At 39.4% G+C, this 22,762-nt stretch overlaps 1 protein-coding gene across 1 annotated transcript in view; it reads right to left on the bottom strand.

Annotated features, from left to right (window-relative positions):
• The window catches only part of SPINT1 (serine peptidase inhibitor, Kunitz type 1), a 29,276-nt gene extending 6,901 nt beyond the window's left edge, over positions 1-22,375 (bottom strand). Inside the window, exons 1-5 of the mRNA XM_083348916.1 lie at positions 21,370-22,375; positions 4,795-4,949; positions 2,824-2,959; positions 1,115-1,285; positions 371-397 (exon numbers count right to left, since the gene is read on the bottom strand). Of these exons, the coding sequence (XP_083205042.1) occupies positions 371-397; positions 1,115-1,285; positions 2,824-2,959; positions 4,795-4,949; positions 21,370-21,811 (931 nt within the window). The 5' untranslated portion in view covers positions 21,812-22,375. The remainder of the gene's footprint in view (positions 1-370; positions 398-1,114; positions 1,286-2,823; positions 2,960-4,794; positions 4,950-21,369) is intronic.
• Between the last annotated feature and the right edge of the window lie 387 nt (positions 22,376-22,762).

The raw sequence follows: 22,762 nt of genomic DNA, 5'->3' as shown, positions 1-22,762 counted from the left end.
GCTCCAGGATCATATTGAATCTTTTGTGATTCTAACAAGCAAAGTCAATGGGGAAGCCAGATTCACTTAACAACTCTGTTACTAACTTATCAACTGCAACGATTCACTTAACAGCTAGGGGGTAGAAAGTTTATAAGATGGGGCCAAACTCACTTAACAACTGTCTCACTTAGCCACAGAAATTTTGGGCTCAATTGTGGATGCAAGTCGAGAAGTACTTGTAGAAAAGTACCGGCAACTGCGTCACTGCAATGCCACAAAAGCATAGAGTAAGAAACCAACAACCAAAGATGTACCACTAAGCCTCATGTCACTAAAGTAGTTCACAAGAAGTTCGGATGCTATCATGGAAAACTACAGAAGAACTTACTTGGTTCTTGGCGTTTTTCGACAGCGCCTGAAAAGGAGGAAATTGGGGTAAGTACTGCCCTTTCAAGAATCAATTTTTCAAATAGTTATTGAAACATTCAATCCAACCACCTTACCAATTCAGTTTTTTTTTAAAAAAATAAGGGATTGGAGAATTGCCAGCCCAGAAACTACAAACCATGTCCCTCATATACTTTTCTGGTATGCACTTAATATGCATAGAAGCCATTTTAAATTATTTATGCAACACAGAGAAACACAATGGAGGCAATATTTGCCATTCAGGCAAATGCCAATCATATGCTTCCCTCTACTGGCATAGAGACAAAGTATCCCTGATTTCATATCCTGGCTCAGCCTTCTTCAACCTGATAATGCCCTCCAGATGTTGAGTGATGTTAACTGTTGTTCCCCAATCTGGCTAATTGGAAATGTATGTGGGTTCTAGCCTCGCAAGCCATAAAAAGCCTCTCTTTTTTTTAACTCAGGTATGTACAAACTGAGTTCACAAAGTGAACCTAATAACTATGTATTGAAAAGCATGTGTTTTTTTTGTTATGAATGATTTGGGGCACTATGGTTTACTCAATAAATCATGATTAAAACATTAGAATGAAACCAGCCAAAGCAGCTTAATTTGACTTGAAAGTTATAAGATTCAGTAGTTTCAAAATAATTCTGAGTTAATTAAGTTTCCCCACTTAAATGTCTAAAATAGAGAAACAATATCTTCTAATAAACAAACCTTCCACTCTGTTGCAGGCAAGATTACATTCCTCTTTTCTGACATAATTGTTCTTGTTGGGATTGCAACCACCAAAAATGAACTGTTGACACTGCTCCATTATAGGATTGTAGTACCAACGATGGAAGGAACCTCGGCACCGTCCCACTTTATAAGGAACCAAGCAATGCTCTAGGAAGAACAAGGAAAGTGAATTCTCACAGTAAGGGTAAGAGAAGGCATAAATTATATCTAGTCTATTTTCCCAGATTTTACAGTGTTGCCAGCTGGAAGAAAGATGGGAGCAGACAGTTGTCAAAGACTATTCTTCCAACAGAATCACTAAATATTAATTAATAGCAAATACAAGATGTTAGCGCGCTCAGGGATCTCTTCAGGTTATCTTACAGCAAAATGTTAAAAAATCTATACTATACCAATAATATGTCTAGCTGTTCCCAAACAAAAGTTTTAGGTCTTTCCTGCCATAACATATAATATACACATTCATATTCTTCTTACAAATATAAAATAAATAAAGAAGTAATGGGTTCCATGCAAAAAACAAGGAAGAACATTTTGTTGTTTCTAAAATGATGGTGGGAGGAACTTTAATAATTCTAAGGAATAATTGCATTTTTCTTTGTGTATAAAGGCTCCTGCACTAAGATACTAATCCAATCTGTGTTATTTCAAGAGCATATCTTTCTATTTATTTGCTTATCTGCCTGTCTAACTCTATTCCATATGTGGCTACGTTGGGGTCAGGAAAGGAGAGAGAGCAAAGCAGGAAAAAATTACATACATCAGAGCCAGTATCAGCATAACTGAATATTTTCCTGAAAGAGAAACTCAGATGCTCCAAACGCTTATGTCTTCGGCAGTCATTAATAATTGTTCACATCTATCAACCTTTGCAAATCCCATATTTTAGGGAAACAGAATGTTTTAGGCTTTTTAAAAATGGCATTAAGCATATTTTAGGGATTAATGTACAGTCTACACATTTTCTTCTTCAAAATGGTGGTAATCTATGGCACCGATTTTTAGTAAAGTGTTCTTGGGACCAAAACCCAGCAATAACATCATTAAAACTGTGAATAGCTTTGGGGCCACCGCTGGATTTTTCTTGTGTTACTAAAACATTGAAAAGCTAAGAAGAACATTAACTTTTTTTTAAAAAAGGGAAAGTTTACTATGCTTCTTAAAAGCTCACTTTTAAGAATGCATTCCTGCATTCCATATCAGAGTTCCCCAACCTTGTGGGGTTGGCAGCCCAGAGCAGAGTGAGGGGGGGAAAGAAGGGATGGCTTTGTGGGAAGAGTAAACGCACATGTGTGCACGAATACCCATTGCTTGTGCAAGTGGAGCCGTGAATGCCTGCAATGATACCTGTGGCGATGCTCATGCGAGTGGGTCCACAAACACCCACAATGATGCTCGCAGCGATGTTTGTGCTAATTGGGCCGCAAACACCTGCAGCGACGCTCGGGCGAGTGGGGCCACAATCACCTGTGATGCTTGTGGCAACACTTGCATGAGTGGGGCTGTGCACACACACACACGCACGTACCGACCAGCCACTCACACCACCCAGTGGCCAACAGGCCGTGGCCCACAGGTTGGGGACCCCTGTCCTATATGACTCCTGAGTGTTTCTTGGGAAACTATAAAAGCTAAATTGACACGTCTCGATTCCAGGCTAAAAGGTACATCTACAAATGACTTACCTACAGTCTGTTCAGAATTAAGTACAGTGACAGTGATGTTGACAGAGTCTTGCTGATCCGCAGTATCTGTTACAGTGAATTGGAAGATATAAATCCCTTCAATCAGATTCGAAAGCATCATAATATCGTTCTCTTTCTGAAGATACAAGGAAAAAATCAGAAATAAAAATGACCTAAGCAAAACAGGTCTCCTTGGTTTCCCTCACTTTAGAGGTTATCTAAGCAACTCTGGGGTTGCTCATCATATTGTACAGTCCCATCATGTATAAATATAAGGAGTTGCTAAATTCAGAATTCTTTGTAGCACATCCCCAGAATTATGTAGATGCTTTAGAATTGTTTAGGTTGTGCAATGGTTCATGAATCTCATGTTATTTCTCTCTATACCACGCAATGTTACAAACCTTCAGTTAGCAAACAATTTGTAATCCAACAAAAGTTAAATAAAATGGCATTTTTCCTCTAACATTTAGGAAATGGGCTATTTCATAGCTTATCTACTTGTGATTGTTTTTCTTTGTTCTAAATTGTCATAATCATAAAACAAGCTCTACTACCATACAGTACAAAACAACAGAAGAGCAGTCTTTGTAGTGACACATTCACAATATTCAAGTTAGAAGAAAAAATTGTTGTAGTTTTTTTAAGCTGATAATCCAAAAATCATTCAGAAAGGAATATAACAAAACCATAAAATTCAAAATCAATATACCAAATCAGCTTTAAAAAAACCTCAACACACCTATCGTGGTTAAACATATTGTTCATAACATGCAGCAACTAAGTATAAAAGAGCTCCAAAGTATAGTTAGATTAGAAATGAGTAATCTTTTTAAAAAATTGCTCTGTTTTTATGTATATAGATTTGATGTCCTTGATTTGCACAGCTTAGACGAGCACTTGAATAAGATATTTGCTTTTGAATGAATGAATGAATGAATCGAAACTAAGAACTATCTTATTCCTCTTCCCATCATTGGACTTTGTACCTCTCCCAGTTATATAATATACTTGCTTACCTGGGAGAGGGACAAAAGCTTTGATGGAGAGCACTTGCCAGGGGATGGAAATGCCTAATACAATTATAATAAATTATTCATGCATTAGTCTTCATGTGTTTCAGTGATGTGAGACATCTACATGTTACATACATTGTATTGTTCTATTCATGAACTCCCAGAAATAAGAATCTGTATTTAGATTAAGATTTGATAGCTACATTAAATCATGTTTACAACTTTTAAAAGTTGATCCTTTTCAGAACTACCAGACTCCAGCTGAAAACAGAAATAACCCATTGTTCAGCCTCATAGTGGTCATGATAATGACATTGATAATGTTTAGAAAGAACTTCAACTAAATTAGCCAGTCTATAAAAAGATCATCAACGGACACCTACATTCTTGAATGGGTTCAAGGCAAAGGAGCAAAATTTAAATGGTGAAAAGCTAGCCAAATTTGTTAAGTCGCAAAAAAGTATATCGGGGTGTCAAACTCGCAATGTCATGTGATGTGTTGTGACGTATCGCAATTATTTTCCATTGCCAGTAATGGGATGGGCGCAGTTTTGGCATGACACATCCGCCCCGTGGGCCAGCAGTTTGACACCCCTGATGTATATGATATGAGAAAACACCAAGGAATTTCAGCAGATCCTACTGATAGGTCCAAAAGGATCTGGAGGAATAAAGATAGCTTTACCTGTTAGATGGATGGAATGTATTATCAGAGAAAAAAAGTCCTCATCTCAAGTGTATCACATTCTCTACTAAATGGCCATGCTAATTCCAAGGAATTAAAAAAAATCTTCAAGTATTTTACAATCTCTATGCTATCCTATTAATAATAATCTCTATGCTATATTAATAACAATGTGAAGTTAATTTTTTTTTCTTATAATCCATATGGCTACCGTGCATTAAGTGGAGATTTTAAAAGTGCTATGGAAGGGAATCTTAGTAGTAGGCTTACCTTCATTACCACTGAGGAATCACCAGAAAGAAGAGTCCATTCATAATTCACAATTCCATTATCATCAGTACTTTCTGAGCCATTCAATATTACTGGTTCATTACTGGGCTGGACTTTCACATCCATCCAAGCTTTAGCTTTAGGCCGCTGATCATCTAGTTTAAAAACAACAACAATCAGAATGCATTAATTTTTCAAAAATCTCCTAGGACATCAACATCCACATTGGCCAACTTGACAGAAAATAATATTATTGCAATTCAAGACAATTTCAGTGGAACTGAGTTTCTCATGTGCTGTAAAAATACAAAACAACTTTGGGGCATGGAGTGGGGCTTTCAGTGGAAATCAAGCTGATAAAATACTCAAAATATATAGAAGGACTTAACAAATCCCAACTATCTTTTTTTCTTTTTAAAAAGACATTATAATGTGTTCAAATCAAAGCCATAAATTATAATAAAGATATAGGGGCTAGTGCTCTATGTGGACTATATGGATAAAGAAACGATACAAGTAGTTCAGCAGAATCACTAAGTTTAGTTATTCATAGCTTGGCAAAACAGGTTTAGTAGGTTCAAAGTAGAAAAGTACAAAATTTTCTATGCATGGAAATAGCTTTTTAGGATGGTCCATCCCTGGACCAACAACATGCATCATCCAGGCAAGGACTCCAAACATGCATATTCTGTGCAAAGGAGTTCTAGGATAGGAAACAGTGTGGAAAGGATAAGGCTATTAGCAATAGCTAGTGAGGTAAAGGGAAGAAAGGTATAGTGACCAAGAGGAAGAGACCGATAAGAAGAAAAATGAAGAAAGGCAAAAAAAAGCCTTGCTCATTCAACTTATCTTGTAAGACCCCTGAGGTTTGCACCTTAGTTGAAACCTGAAACTTCTTGTATACAAAACAAAACACACATTTTCCAAAGCCCTAATTCAAAGCAAAGTAAACCATTCACTTGAGCAGGCTTCAGGTTTGGTGTCATGATGAGACGGGCAAAAATAACCAGAGCTCCGGCTTCCTAGCCTGATTTCTCTCTGTCTGGAGACCCCAAGGAGTTGGAAAGTTGCCCTGGAGAGGCAACAAAGAAGAAGGGAAGCCTTGGGAGCTTGGCTCAAATGGCGGTCAGCCCAAACGAACTGAGGAACCTCTTCAAACGGATGGAAGAAAGGCTGCCTGTAAATGCACAGGCAGCCCAAGTCACAGACAATCACGAAAAAAAGCTTGTCAACAATGTGTGAGAGCTGGGTGAGATTGTTTCTTCTTATTCCTTTTCCCTGTGGACTTGGAAATAGAAATCCCATGATTGGAAAACATTTCTAAAGCAAAGACCCCAGTAAGATTTGGGAAGAAAGGAATTAAAAGTGGCGAAAAATCTTAAACGGGGGAACGAAATTAAGGAATACAAAGAATATACAAAAATGGAATTGGGACTGATTTAAAGAAAATTTGGTTAACTCTTACAGTGTGGAAAAAAATTTCTTATCTAATTTCTGTGAGAAAGCAACTTAAAAAGAACTTTTTAAAACCTGGATATAGGTTTTACAGTAAATAAGAATATCTAACGGTGAAAGGAACAATACTAAAAGAAAACAAAAGTTTGTTGTATTTGGAGAGACATGATTTATAACTTGGTTGGCATGTTTTCCTTTGATATGGAAAAAATAAAATTCATAAATATTTTCAAAACCACTATATTAGAAATGCATTACTAACATGGGAAAAAATAAAATGTAAAATATACTTGAAAATTCCAGGATGGATTTCAACAATGGAAGCATTTGTACATCCAAATTTAGTCAGTTTTGAGAAAATATGGACATATAAAGATATTCTAAATTCTGAAGGGAATTTAAAATCTAAACAAGAGATGGGAAATCAGGGTATTGATCTATCATGGTGGGCATATTTACAAATGCAAGTGAGATACAGTAAGGATGTTAAATTATACGGATTTTATAAAGAACAGACCTTGTTTGATCAGACATTATTAACCTCTGATGAGAAATTAATTAAGAAAATGTTTAACTTTTTATTGAATTTAAAAATGGAAAATGAACAAGTAAAAGAAACAGTGATAACATGGGTGAAGAATTTTGGACATAATATAAATTTAGAGAAATGGCAAAACCCATGGGAAAGAAATTATAAATTGACAATTTTATTTATTTATTTTAATTCCATTTATATCCCGCCCTTCTCTGAAGACTCAGGGCGGCTTACAAGCTTAGCAGTAGCCTTCATTCTATGTATATGTCAACCTCTTACAAAGAAAACCTCTATAAAATGTTTCACAGATAGCACTTGCCATTAGCAAGATTAGCAAAAATGTTGAAAAATATGTCAGATAGATGTTGGAAATGTAAACACAAATCAGGTATGATGGACATGCGTTAAAGCAAAGAGATACTGGACAAAAATACATACTTGGCTAAAAAAGATGTTGGGAAAACATGTAGATTTTGAACCTGAACTTTTTTTATTAGGTATAATGCCAGAAAAGAATGATAAAGTATATACTTGATTTTACATGTGATAAAAGCAGCAAGAATCATATTCACACAATATTGGGGGAAATGAAGCAATACCACCAAAAGAAGAAATAATTAAAAAAAATACTAGATTGTGCGGAAATGGACAGACTTACTCTGAGGTTGAAAGAAAAAGAAGAAATAGAATACTATCAAACTTGGGACTGGAAAAAAGAATAAAGGATTAGGAATTAAACCGGTATTAGCGAATGATAAACTCAGACATGTTTGTTGAACAAGTACTATTGAATTCTATAAAAAAACCAATTAAAACTTAAAAAAAACATTCACTCAAGCAAACATGTTTGCCTAGCAATAGCAACATGAATGGCACTGGGCCAAAGATGCAAATTAAAATACAGATATGATAGAACAAGTGGAAGTCATCAGCTGTTTTCAAGTTGTCTCTAGGAAACACTTAGAAATAGTACTTTGGAAATAGTACTCTGGATAGTATTCTTGTTCCACCTCCTTTCCTATTAAACCCATGAGATCAATTTGTGGCAACCAGCTGTTCTTCAATGTTCAATAGGCAAACTTGACCAAATTAAGCTCCCTTATGTAGGTGCTCAAAGTGCTACAAACCTGGAAGATCTGTGACCAGAATAATGCCTCCCAGAGAAGAGCTTTGACGCATAAGCACTTAACATCATTTAGTGATATATCTTGTGACAAGAAATAAGATGAAAGAAGAATATAAGTATGCCAAATAAAACAGCATAATATGATGGAACAAATGCTAAATCAGCTTTAATTAGGAAATTCATTTTAATCATTTCACTTCCATCCCCGCTTCCTGGAGACTGTCTCTCTTTCTTTGTCTTTATTATAAAAACTGACTGGATGTGGTGAAGGATACCAATTTTAAAAACAGAGAGAGGCTACAAAGATTCATCAGCAATGCTGTTATATCAAATTTGTGTCTTTTCTTGTTTCATTCTGTTTGAGCGTAGGAAAAAGAAATGATGCTGAAACCTCAGTCCTGGATCCTATGAAGACAGACGTATATGATGTGATATATAATACCACGTATTCAGTATATGAAGTCATGCACACTATCTACTTAAAACTGTTTAACCCATTTTTCTCCACTAAAAGGCACCATTCACAGAGATCTCAATGCCTCTTATATCCAAACACCTTGCCAAGGAATTTCTGTTAGTAGAGTAAGGCTAGGATCAATCTCTCCCAGTCTCAAATGCCAACAGCTCAACTGGCTACTTCTGTAGCTGCTTTACCTCTTACAATACTGATCAAACTGTTAAACATGTGGCAATACTGTACTCATTTTCTCCTCTACCACTGGTTTCTACCACACCCATCCTCATTTTTTTGCCTCCCACCTTGCTGATTTATACCAGTTGCAGAAATTAATGGGAAGTTCAACCTAAGGAATTCAAGTACTAAGGCAGTCTTGTCCCCACTTAATGCAGAGCTAAAACATTTTGATCACTTGGCTGCGGAGACAATATGATGATCATTAAGTGTGAGGATCAGTCGTTAAGTCATTTTGTTTGGCACCACTGCACCATTGTAACTTTGAACGGTCATTAAACGAATAGCAATAGACTTATATACCACTTCACAATTCTTTACAGCCCTCTCTAAGCGTTTTACAGAGTCAGTATGTTGCCCACAACAATCTGGCTCCTCATTTTACCAATCTTGGAAGGGTGAAAGGCTGAGTCAACCTTGAGCCGATGAGGATTAAACTGCTGGCAGTCAACAGAATTACCCTGCAATACTGCATTCTAACCACTATGTCACCACACCTCTTATGGTTGTAAGTTGAGGATGGTTGTAAATTGTAAGTTGAGGATGATTGTAAGTTGAGGACTGCCTGCAGATAATTACGTTCATGCTAGCAATCTAGATAAGAACCAAACAACCTGACAAATATAAAGTATTACCAAATTGTAGGATAATTATTAGTTCTCTATAAATCAAACTTGCTTAGGTTGTTTCAAGAGCTAAACAGTATGACTCTGATCATATTTATGGAGGTTTTGGTAGGATTACTATGACAAGCACAATTACTTGGCATCTGTATTGTTCTCTCTCAGAGAATTGTTTCCTAGAAATTTCCCAAAAGAGCTTTAACATATTATAGGAGGTCCCTGACTGGAAAAATTGTGCAATTAATTATTTTCCCTAGTCAATCAGGAAATATGCTGTTGTCCAGAATTAATATATCTGACATCACCTACAAAATTTCCCTGATGACTGCCTGGAAATTTTAACTAGACAATTTTCTACTGTAGTCTAACTTTCCTCCAAGGAATGTCAAATATGACTCTTCCACCATAAGCAGCAAAAGGAGGTTGCTCATAACAAGTAATCTTAAAATCTTTTACTACCACTGCTTATTGGAATGGCTTTGTTCTTATTCTAACTCTACTAATGATTAAAATGATTTATCTGGCTATATAATTGCAATGGGAAAGATCTCTGCCTTTTCAAGTATTTCAGAGAGTCTTATAAAACATTATACACATATCAGCCTCAACTTCCATTATTCTAATTCAGTTCCCTAGGCCAGGGGTAGGCAACCTCGGCTCTTTTATGACTCATGGACTTCAACTCCCAGAATTCCTGAGTCAGCATAGCTGACTGGGAGTTGAAGTCCATGAGTCATAAAAGAGCCGAGGTTGCCTACCTGTGGCCTAGGCAATGAAAACAGCTGTTCTGAGGACAAGACTGTGGAACACTCAAGATGGCTAACAACAATAACATTAAAACACAAATTAAAGCCACTTCAAAACTACAAATATTTATACTGAAAATTTAAAATGGAAGCATTTAAAATCTTCAAGAGATGGGAAACTCTTGGGTTTTAATCATTTCTGACTATTCTCATTCCAAACAGTTTCTGCTACAGAATTCCATGAATCAAGCTATGCGCATACCTATAAAGCGTTGTCCTATAAACAGAAAACTAATTATATTTTAGAATTAGATCCGTCTACAATAATTCACTGAGCCCCATAATCATAACAACCCAGCAGGTTCTTCCCAGAGTTACACCATTTTTCTCTGCCTGTGTAAAATGTTTCTTCCATTAAAAACTAAGGCATCACAAATTTTCTGTATGATAAATCAGAGAATGTTATCTTTGCTAACTGTGCCTTTCAACTCATGTATGTGAATATTATAGATGCAGATCTAAGTTTAGCTTTATGAAACTATCCAATTACTTCCTGCTTCCAGCTCTCAGCAACAATAAGAAATTCACAGTGGGTTTTAACCTTCACTAAGCACTCACAAGGTTAGCTTTCTTTGAATGCTTTTAAGCGAAGACTATTTTGTGCAGTTGACCAGTCTTCTGGAAAAAATTTACAAAGAGCCCAGGCAACATTTTTCTCAATTTGAAGGCCTCCCATGTTCATCCTACTATATGTTACTTCGTTCTTCTTCTTCTTTTGAGCCTTGGTGGAGCAGTGGGCTAACACCTCCTTAAGTAACACCAACTGCCTGCAATTAGTGCAGGTTCGCATCCCACCAGGCTCAAGGTTGACTCAGCCTTCCATCCTTCCGAGGTAGGTAAAATGAGGACCCAGATTGTTGGGGGCAATAAGCTGACTTTGTAATAATGCCACTTGGGGTGTGTATGAAAGCCCTAATAAGCAGGCATATACATCGAATGAAGGCTACTGCTAAGCTTGTAAGCCGCCCTGAGTCTTTGGAGAAGGGCGGGATATAAATGGAATAAAAAAAAACTGATTTTAAAAAGAAGGCAAAATTGCTGACAATTTCATTAGGAGACCTCTTGGTTATTGCAATAGTGTAAAATTCCTTCAGTAAATCCATCAGTGCTGCATCTCATTAAAAGTATTGCAAAACATGCATTAGGTGCTCTGAATTATTGGCTTTTCCAAAACTCTTGTGATATGATCAGATTAAGTAGCCTGGGTGAAATGCAAAGGATTGCAAGTACTGAAACAATAGTGACCAAAATTTGCAATCCTGGCAGCATCTAAGATTTTCCAGATAGGTGGAAGATAGGTGGAATCTTCAAGATATCAGCCCTTTGATAATTGCACAAGATACTTCAAAAGCACATCCATTTGACCTAAATGTAACATCATGGCTACATGACTTAACTGCAGCAACTGAAAATGTGAAACTGAAACTGAAAAATTTGCAGTGAAACCTTTTTTTGTAAAAGAAAAAGGTGCTGGAACTCACACATGTCATACAACCCGCCTTGCCTACCCTACAAGGTTCCAATCCAAAAAAGGTGCCGGAACTCCGTTCTGAGCGTTCTATGAGGAAAAAAAGCCCTGAGTGAAACTCACAACACAGGGAGTGTTTCCTTACCTCAAAGGGCTTATACCTGGCTCTGAAGAATGTGAACATTCTAGCTCAAAGTGCAGATATTCTTTTCTCAGGTAAAATATTCTGGAGAGCAGTGTTTAGCTAGCTATAAGTGCACTTGGGAAAAATATATTATCTAGCCAATTTCAGTCTGAAATTGATTTTGGTTGCACTAACAATTTGATTTGAAAGAGGAACAGAAGTGTTCCCTTTTTTTGTCTTTGATCTGCTATTTATATCTGATATAATAACTCTTCAGATCATTTGAAACAGCACTGTGGATTGGAATTTGATGATTCACAATGATGCACCTTCTATATCCTATATCCAGAGATGTTACTGCTCAGCCAAAAAGGTAAACCATAGAGGATGTGTGATACGATCCTGTGGAAATTTATCCTGGTTCTTCAAGTTACTGAAAATGATCGGATAATGTGATCGTAACTGATCAGATGGTGTGTGTGTCCATGCACCTATGGTTTGAGTCAGTGTTCATTGCTGGAAACTGCTGGAAAGTCCCTGCAGTTTTCTTGACAATATTTGCAAAAGTCACCTGTTATGTACTGGGCTTGTGGTGATACACCACATGCATTTCTGGAGCAGCTAACAGCTCTCCAGCAACCCAGACTAGCTGTCTCCTGTCCTGCAATTGGTTAGCCTCAGGCGGCAAGAGTGGGTTCAAACCTATTGGCTGCCGCCTAGGGGCTAGACTATATATTGTGGCTGGTTGCAGCCCAAGTTTCAGTACAGTTCTAGCAAGAATAAAGTATGAGTTATCCTGTACTCAGCCACGTGTCGTCATTCCTGTACCCAAGAGCCCACTATTTAACATCACGTGCCATTGATTTCTTTCTAGGGCTGGGAGAGAATGACTTCCCAAAGTCACCTAGCTCAGCAGTCCCCAACTTTTCTGGCTTGGCATGGACCCAGTTCCAAACAGGCCACAGCCCAGAAGTGTACCAGGGTCCGGGGATAGGGGACGTAGCTGGCTTCATGCTTAGCCACTACACCAAACTGGCTGCAGATTTTTAAAGAGCACTTATCGTTATGTATAAATATGCAGGTCTTCCTTTTTCAATCCAACTCTACTGAAACTATATGCTTGGAGACAGTGAAAGGAAATTCCTTCCTCAATCTAAGCACTCTCTTAACTGTGCGAATGTCCTCTCCCAGAATTTTCAGAAGTAGCTATACTGGTTCAAGAACTTGGGGAACTGAATCTCCAGCACATTAAAGAGTGACTCTGAATGAACTATTTGCTATCACACAGTTCCTGTCTGTAAAAAAGAAGAAATTAGCAACTTGCCAGGAAGTTGTTTATAAAAATGGGAAGAACAAAAAAAAAACCCCCACAAAATAACTTGAGTATTTCCATACTTCAGAGTCAAAATCTTCTTGAAAATAAACTCCTGATTTATTTCCAAGCCACCTATTTCAAACGGCTGGCCTTAGGGCAAAGATCGAAAGTTAGAAAACTTTCTTGTAGGATGGTGTCGATTTGAAGCATTTTTTCCCAATTATTCCCTCCCCCTCCTACAATGGCTGGATTCATGTAGTACGCTAAGCCAAAACCAAAGAAACACATGATGGCTTAAGATGGCATATAAACCAAGCCTTTAAATCTAGGAATCAAATGAGCGCTGAATTGCTGTCTTGGTAGGCTAGCATTGGTAGCTGCTTCAGGGGCTCCAATAGGTCACGGAAAATTCCATTTACTGTATCATGTTCCTGGTCATTAAGGTTCTTAAGTAGAGGAAGCTGTGAGTATGCTGGTGATAAGCTCAGATTACCTTCCTCACTCAACAGCCTATAGATCAGACCTAAATCCATGCTAGCTCTACCACCCCAGTACAGGAACAGTGGTATATTTTCCTCATGGATTGATTAGTAAGAGGTAGAAGTGATATTTGGCATGAAAAGGGGAAAAAAATCAACCCTGTTTCACTTAGAACAATAAACTCTGATTTGCTTCCCTTTCCCCTCTCTTTACATAGAGCAGAATTTCTGTTTTTGCTTTGCTTCCATACATCCTCTTTTGACAGAAAAAAGTGTAGAAATTCCTGAATTCAAGTTTCTTTTTGGGGAGTACAAAGCTCAATTCTGTCTTCTTCCTCACTCTAAGCACATCCACTTGATTTTAATGCGACTGGACATGAATTCCAATTTTATCCAAATACATAAATAACTTATGAGCAATGATTTGGCAAACCTGATGGCTTCATCTTTGTATTTGATAGCAGGTATACAAAATAATCTGGATGAGGAAATGTTGTTACCAGTGCTTTGTGATCCATTTACAACTGGGGCATACCAAGCGAGTTAAGGTTGTTACCACCAAAACAGGGCAGGGCTCAGAAATCACATTAAACATACCGGTTGGAACACTTGACCTAACAAGATAACTAAAGAGGAAGTAAAATGCTATCACAGCTTATACTGAGACATCCTTTTCCAACGCCACTATATTACAGTCAAGCCAGTTTTAAGTTTTACTAACAACTGACATCTAGCCAATTTGCCTACTTTCCCCCTGCTTTTCTCCTACGTTGTTTTTCAGGACCTGTGAAATGAAAAGGAATGCACTATTTAGAAAAAGAGAAGCAGTTAAGAAATTAAGAGATTTGACTGTTCACACAGTACAAAGACATCAAGAGAGGGGCCAATACATATGTACCCTCTGCTATATTTGTCCAAAATGGTATAGGGTTTCCTGCCTGAGCAGGGGGTTGGGCTAGATGACCTCCAAGGTCCCATTATTATTATTATTATTATTATTATTATTATTATTATTATTATTATTATTATTATTATTATTACTACTACTATTATTATTATTATATCATCAGCCTGCTATTATCAGTAATTCTTTTAAAGTATTTGATGGTAGAAACATTTTCCAGTCATTCTACTCATTTACAATATGGTATAAGCTGAGCTCTGGGGTTTCCCTCAGTTTCATCCGACTGTGATGAAAGCTGGTGGCACCACTCCCCACTCATTAAAAGCAGGCAGGGTATTAAAATCAAGCCTTTTTACATATCATCCTTCCCCTTCCTTGATCAACAAAGGTGCTCCTCTCTTCATGGCTTGATCCATGTAGTGAGACATATAGAGCAGGGGTTCCCAACCCCCAGTCCATGGACCAGTACTGGGCTGTGGCATGCCACCAACCGGTCTGCACAAACAAAGCCCCATCCATGGGATGCAGGCAACACAAAACCATGCATCCTCTGGTCCGCAGAAAAACCACTCTCCACGGGATTGGTCCCAAGTCCCCAAAAGGTTGGAGACCCCTCATATAGAGAATAGATATCAGGGGGTTGGAAAGGGGGCTGTTTTGAAAAGCAAGGAGATGTGAGTAAGGGGAAGGAAATATCTCACTAAAACCAACATCTATCCCAGGGGTGTCAAACTCAATTTCATTGAGGGCCGCGTCAGCATTGCAGTTGCCCTCAGGGGGCTGGGTGGGTATGGCCAGGGTGGGCGTGGCCTACTGGGTGGGCGTGGCTAGAGTGCATATGGCCTACTGGGTGGGCGTGGCCAGCTCTACATCGTTCGCATCAAGGGTTCCTATGGGGGCCTGGGCAGGAGTGGGACAGATCTGAGGGTCTCTGGCAGGAGGAGGGTCTCTGGGCCAGGGCCAAGGCAGTGGGGGCCGTTCCCTCACTGTTTCCAGGATGGCTTTGTGGGCTGATGAAACCACTTCACGGGCCGGATCCGGCCCCCGGGCCTTGTGTTTGACATGTCTGATCTATCCCATTGACCCAAAGACGAAACCTTGCAAATTCTGATGTAACTCATATGTTTTGCAAAGCCTCAATGCATTCTCTTTCTCTTTTCCTTTTTATTTCTTTTTCTTTTCCTTTCTCTTTTTCTTTATTCCAAAAGTCCATCCAGTTCACGCATACTTTCAGCCTAAGAAAACAGCAATAGGAACATTCCCCCCCTTTTTTTTTGCATTGGCAACAGAATTCAAGACATATAAAATTATTTATTTATCTTTTTATCTCACCAAAAGCCACTCTGGGTAGTGAATAAACAAATACTCCAACTGCAAGAAATGAAACTTCTAATCAAGCAGCATGGACCAGAGCACTAAAAACATACTTTCCATCTTTCTGATTTTTGGATTGCATTCAAAATCAAGCAGCCCCACTCTGGGTTCCATTTGGAACAAAACATTCCAAACACATGTTCATGCATAAACCATCCAAAACCAGTTCTTACATTCATGGAAGGCTTTGAACATCTCTAGACTTACTTTGAAATTGCTGGGACAAGATATAAAGAAAAAAGTGGCTTGAAAGAAAATGATCTAATATTTATTCTCTCTTCAAATGGTGATTCCCAATACATATCATAACTCTGCATAGATACTTTATAATACAATCTAGAAAAGATGCAGATGCAATGTAACTGACATTAGAGTATTCTGTAGCTGGGACTCCTGATACCACTGTTCTGTACCAGCCTGCTACCGGCCCTGCAGAAAAGGCAGGGACAACCCCTTTTACAAGAAGGCAAGAGGCTGGAATTAAGCCTGCCAAATTTATTGATACAAAAACAAACAAGACACGAACCAAGAAACAGGAGCTTTTCAAGTGGTTGCCTTCAGCAAACCAGCCCTCCCACGCATTCCCCATTTATACAGTTTAGGGCGTGGCTTCTCTCTGCCTCCTTCCGAGGTGCCCCATTGCCTTCCTCTGTTTACTCCTGATTGACTGCCTCCTGCATCGGGCGTCCTTGAACAGGGCCATCTTCATCCACGCTGTCAGGCTCACACAGCTGGGTCTCTGTCGTGACCAGGTGGGAGGGGCCTGGCTGAGGGCTCTCATCAGCAAGCTCTTCAACACCCCCCTCCTCCTCTGAGTCGTCCGACCCAACTGCCGAACCCACAGGCTGACCCTGAATCACAACAACCACAAGCCCCTTCATATCAGTTGTGTGAATGTGATTAACACCTGTATTTTAGAACCTGTACCAGATCAGATGTCTCTAACAGTTCTAGGAAAATCAGGGGGGAAAAATAGTGCCAAAATCTCTACCAGGTAAATGAAATCATCTTATTGCTCAGAGGTTTTGTTAACACTGTCTCTGACAAATGAATTCATGGTGCTCTCATTTATCCGGTTCAAACAAACCTCCTACTGTCTACATTATTCCCCACCTCCTGACCCAGTTCATCATACGTCAGAGCTAAAGAATTCATATATTCTCTGGCTACAATCCAAGTGCACTGCCTTGCCTTCTCAATTATTAATTCATCTTTCATTCTTCTGCCATTCAATAGGCAGCTATGTAGCTATAAAATTAAAACTAAATACAGAACAGGAAAGATCAACAAACTGAAAACTGCAGACGTAAACCATGGGACTTTTATTTATCTGCCGAGAAACTGATCAAAAATGAGAAGCAGGCATCAATCAGATCTCCCTAGGAATAGCATTATTTCCTTTAGGTGCCACCAAACTGGGGACCATACCTCACATTATGTATGATTTTTCTATATGTGGACAGATTTACACGAAAGAACATTACCTTAAAACAAGGGGAAAGTCATATGTATCATAGTTCTTTACCCAAGCACCTTTCTTACTTAATTGGACAGGTCTTCCCCACTTATAAATTAGATATTAAATTGATTTGGTTACAGAGAAAAGTGTAAAGACAATTATCTAAAAGCACATCATTATTGGGCTAAAGTATAGAAAACAAAAAAAATTTTAAAAATTGCCTGGCTAGTTATAATATGATAATAAAACTAGAGAAGCTTACTTACAGGTAGGTAATAATGGCATTATTTACAATAGGAGAAAGTACATCTGAATCTTAATTTTAAGGTTCACTAAGTAGCAATGGAGATTTTATGGAAATTTTGTTGACTGAACATAAAAAATACCATTAACACCATTATCACAGCATTCAATGGTATGTTTATATAGTTTATATGATTTAACAATTACCAAACTCTGTTCTTTACATTTGTGTTGTATGTAGAAATTGTATTTGTATTTCAGGTTCTTTAATCCTATAGAAATGTTCAAATACAGTAGCTAATGCTGTGGTATTAAAAGGTGAAAACTTACATAAAAAAGCACATATTTAAATGTGAAGAAAACCAAAGTTTGATAGATCTTCCTCAAAAGTGCTACCATTTTCAGAAAGACTTAATATTCAAAAAATAAATGTAATTTCAATTTTATCAGATCTAGCAATTTAGTGCTTAATACAGAATTGTTGAAGAACCCTAATTTACAGCAACACTCAGCTGATCTGGGTGATGAAGCAGCCCTTAGTAATTCTTGAGGGCTACAGTATTGATCTAGGTCAAGTATCACTTGTTAGGATAGTTTGATTATGCCGTTTTGTAGGGAGAATATTCTCACTCAGCAATTAGCTGCTGGGATGCTCCATTTTTTTTAGAAAAATGAAATAATACAAAGCTATCACAAGCATTAAGTGGATCTTAGATCAAGATTAACAGAAGTATACTATTGTCTATTTCTATAACTTGGCTACAATCGGATGCATTGTTTGTGATGTGCAAAGGTATTTTCCTAAGTCTGATCACCTGTAGCAGGGGTCTTCAAACTTGGTCCTTTTATGACTTGTGGACTTCAACTCCCAGAATTCCTCAGCCAGGCATGCTGGCTGAGGAATTCTGGGAGTTGAAGTCTACAAATCATAAAAGGGTCAAGTTTGAAGACCCTTGATCCATAGCAATCTCCTAGAACAATGGAATCAGTACAAGAAGTTTGACTGAGTGACCAACATTGAATTAGGTTTGTGTTAGTTTTTAAGAACATTTGCAAGATCAGCAATTGTTCAAAAGCATGCATGAGAACAAATGGAATCTGATGCAGGAATGCACATTTATTACATAATGGTATTAATTATGCACACGAACTGTACCACTTATGAAACGGACTAAAGAACAACCAAGAGAGACCAAAATATCAGTGGTTATACCTATTTCTATTTTTCTTACAACAACTCTGTAAGTTGGGTTGGTCTGAGAGTGACTGGTCCAAAATTAATCAGCCGGCTTTCATGACTCAGGAAGCCTAGAATTCACAATCTTCTGGGTTTTAGGCCAACACCTTAACCATTACACCATATGGCTGTGTTCAGAGCCATTTGCCAACATAATAGTTTTGTTCTGTACTGTGGTATACTCCTTCCATGCAGGTCCCATGTCTTCAAGTCAAACAGAGCCACAGGGGTATTGGGGATGGTAAACGACATCAAAATAGCAGATATAACCAAGAGATTGAAGACCCACCTCATTTTAACATATGTTGTATGCATTGCACACAGAAACACAGCTAAGACTTCAATTGCCCAGATCATGACCACCATTTTGACATTGTTCACCCTTCTCAAATGGGGGTTTAGAAAAGATTTTTTACTAGTTTTCTACAAGTTTGTCTTCTCCAGATGTTCTACAACTTTCAGAAATCCAGTTTTCACCCTGCAAATGACATCTATAAATAGAAATCAATACTCTGTATCCTAAGAGAAATGAACTTGGGAATTGTTGCACTACTGCCCTTTTCCAGGGAGAAGAGATTCAGTGCTAACCTACAAATGATGTCGTGCATAACTCCCCGCCCAAATCAATTTCTGACAATAATTTCCTTTCTTCGTTAGACCAAAGTCCATCAGGTTCATTATTTTGCTTCCAACATAATCTAAGAGAAGCTTTTAATGTTCATAATCAAAATCCAACAGGAAATAATATTCCCCAAAACTTGCCCCTAGTACCTGTCACACAAGAATTGGATTACTCATTAGGTTTAATTCACAGTGGCATATCAACCTATTATTCCATTAATTGTCTTTTTAAAGACTCAGAAAGCACTTAATTACAATTCCGAAGCTGTTTTTTTCAAAAGGCAACTGTACTTTGGGCTTTGTTTTTTGAAAGTCCAGTTGCTTTTTGAAAAAAACAGCTTTGGGACAACCACAACCTGGATGAGTGAGAATCTCCACAGACATTTCATTACAACTACTGCAATCTATCACTCTATGTAGTGATTAGAAGATCATCCATCCATTCATGACAGTCAATGAAAAGACTCCAGAGACACTAGAAAGAGTACAGAGAAGAGCAACAAAGATGATTAGGGGACTGGAGACTCAAACATATAAGGAACGGCTGCTGGAATTGGATTTGTCTAGTTTAATGAAGAGAAGGATGAGGGGTGGGTGACATGATAGCAGTGTTCCAATATCTCAGGGGCTGCCACAAAGAAGAGGGAGTCAAGCTATTCTCCAAAGCACCTGAAGGCAGGACAAGAAGCAACGGATGGAAACTAGTCAAGGAGAGAAGCAACCTAGAACTAAGGAGAAACTTCCTGACAGTTAGAACAATTAACCAGTGGAACAACCTGCCTCCAGAAGCGGTGAATGCTCCAACACTGGAAGTTTTTAAGAAGAGACTGGACAGCCAATTGTCCAAAATGGTATAGGGTTTCCTGCCTGAGCAGGGGGTTGGACTAGATGACCTCCAAGGTCCCTTTCAACTATATTACTACTACTACTACTACTATTATTATTAAAAACCTGTAAGTCAAACCTTAGCAAGGCATTTTGCTATTTAGGTCACCCAACAACTGGTATCAGAAGTATCCTGTGATGTACTCTAGAGACAGAAAGGAACTCTAATTACTTACAGCCATTGATCTTATCATTTAATTGCTCTAACACCATTTTAGACACCATGCTCACAAAATATCCTTACTCATATTTAACTGTACCCTAGTTTATTCATTTAATGCTTTTTTCTGATTTGCATTACACTGTTTCAATAATACCCTCATCTCTGTACTGTTGTTGCCTTAGTACCACATGATCAAGTAGTCACGCTAAGGCTAGTGTGGTTACTAGCCTTTTACTGCCATGTACCATACCAATGGCTGGGATAGAGGTTCCTGAATTTTCTTGGTTCATGGCATCCCTTACAGTTCCCAGACTATGTGTCATGGCACCCAGAACACTGCAGCAAACTCACTAACAGCTCCATTTATTATGTAGTAAAATATCCTGTGATGTCTTTGTGTGTAGTTTGGGAACTGTGGGATTGGGGTCACACTATACCAAGGTTTGTTTCAATTATTCTGTCATCAAGACAAGTGTTAGCCAATGTCCACCACATTATGCCAAACAGTCAAGGAATGCCTATAGTTTGGGGAGCCTAAAGGCCAGTTCAGTTTATTCACACATGTGACTGGAGCAAGATTTGAGGACAAAACTCTAGCCATGGGAATCCATAGCATGGCCTATAACGATGTACCAATCTTGACACAAAGGATGCAGCTGATGTGTCTGATGTTGGGAGGCAAGTATTAAATTGCATCCTTTTCTCAATGATGTTATGACCCAGCTGTTGTCATTTTGACATTGCTTGTTAAAGATACTGAGCAAGTATTTTTTTTTTGAAGTGAAAAATGCTTATGCTCTATACTTGTTCTACACTTGTGTTTTCATTTTCCAAATGAAAATTGTGTGAAACTGCCCCTAGCATTTTTCAGCAATCATGGTCAGCAGTGGTGCTCAAGAGCCACTAAGATTGACAGGTGACTTGGGGCCTTAAGATCTTGAGACAGGCCAGGCCAAGCCAAGCCAAACCAACCAGTTCAGACTGGGCACAACTGCAGGATTGAAAGGGAAGACAACAGCTTCTCTCGAGGGCACCCTCGACTGAGAAGCAGGCCCTGGTCTCCTTACCGCTGTTGCCTCGGTTGCGCATGGTGGCGTAAGCGTTGTAAACCTCCCGTCTGACATAGTTCAGGAAGCCGTCCTTCTTGGCAAACCTGCAGACCAAGGCCTGGTCGTAAAGGCAGTTGAGGAGGAAACAGCTCTGGATGCCGTCGGAATCGTCTGCGGGGCTCTGCTCCACCAGGGCCAAGTTGCAACTCGGATTCTTGCAGCAGGCGCGGACGCAATCGCGGCTGCTTTCCGCCGGCGGCGAAGCCAGGAAAACCGCGCCGTTCTCCACCGAGGCATTCGCGTCCAGCACAAACTCCGGAAACCCGGCCGTAAATTGGGCAAGGCACATTTCTCCAAACGAGGTTCCGTCCCCATTTTGTTCCTGACCGAGAACCAGGCCGGCTAAAAAAACCAAAGTCCCCAAGAGTCCGGCCTGTAGCCGGCTCCTACTTCGGCCCATCTCAGCCCAAACGAGCGAAACGGCGCAGTTCTCCGGGCCCGAGGGCTTGTCCAAAGGCAGATCCGCCCCCCCGAGCACCGAGCAGAGACGCGAGAAAAGGCTCCGGACGAGCAGGAGCCTTAAACTCCCGTCTCTCCTCCGAGCGTCCTTTTCTCCACCGGGGTCCCTGCACCTCGAGCCCTTCGGCGAGAAATGACTCTCCCAAGTTGCCTTCCTCTTCTTCAGGGCGAGATCGGCCGACCCGAAGCCTCTCTCTGCACCCCCACCCCACCCCACCGCGTCCGACAGGCACCCCTCGCCTCTCTTGCAGACGGTCGACGACTGGGAAACCCACCGCCTCAACCCGAAGCTCTCGGAGCAGCCCCTGCGATGTAGCCGAGCGGCTCTCTCGCTTTCCAGCCTTGGGCCCTCTTTCTTTCCGGATCTTGGCTCCAGTTCCTTTTCCTTTTCTCTTCGTTTTGCTTCCTTTACTTACCTGTAGAGTTTCAGGTGAAACTGACTCATAGGCTACCTCTACCGTCAGAGAGGGTGGCGCCCTCTCCGAGGATGTCTCCGGTTAACTCTTAACTCACTTAGCCCGCTGCCGGCTGCTCCGTCCTGCCCTTAAATAGCAGTCAAGAACAGACAAAGGACTCCCGCCAGGTGACAGGAAGTGAAATTCGACGCCCTCGCCTCGTCTTTCTTCGTTTTGACTGCAAGAGAGAAGCGGGGAGAGGCTTGGTTAAAATCCAGGTTTTTCTCCCAATTTTTTTTTGTTTTTTTTAAATGCAGAAGGGCCGAGTTCATAAGTTAGTTCACACGTGGAAAGAAGACGGGGGGCTCTGTTTCTGCTTTTTGTGGTTAGTTACGCAGGATGTAGGGAATAGGTTTTTGTGTAAGAAGGCATAAAGAAGCCGTGCTAGGACCTAAAAAGCATATTGGATAGTTTTTATTAGAAACAAAAGACGGGGG

Source organism: Vipera ursinii (assembly GCF_947247035.1).
Source record: "Vipera ursinii genome assembly, chromosome: 1".
Lineage (NCBI taxonomy): Eukaryota > Metazoa > Chordata > Lepidosauria > Squamata > Viperidae > Vipera > Vipera ursinii.
The sequence above is the reverse complement of the archived record's forward strand: the minus strand, read 5'-3'. Positions and strand labels throughout refer to the sequence as shown.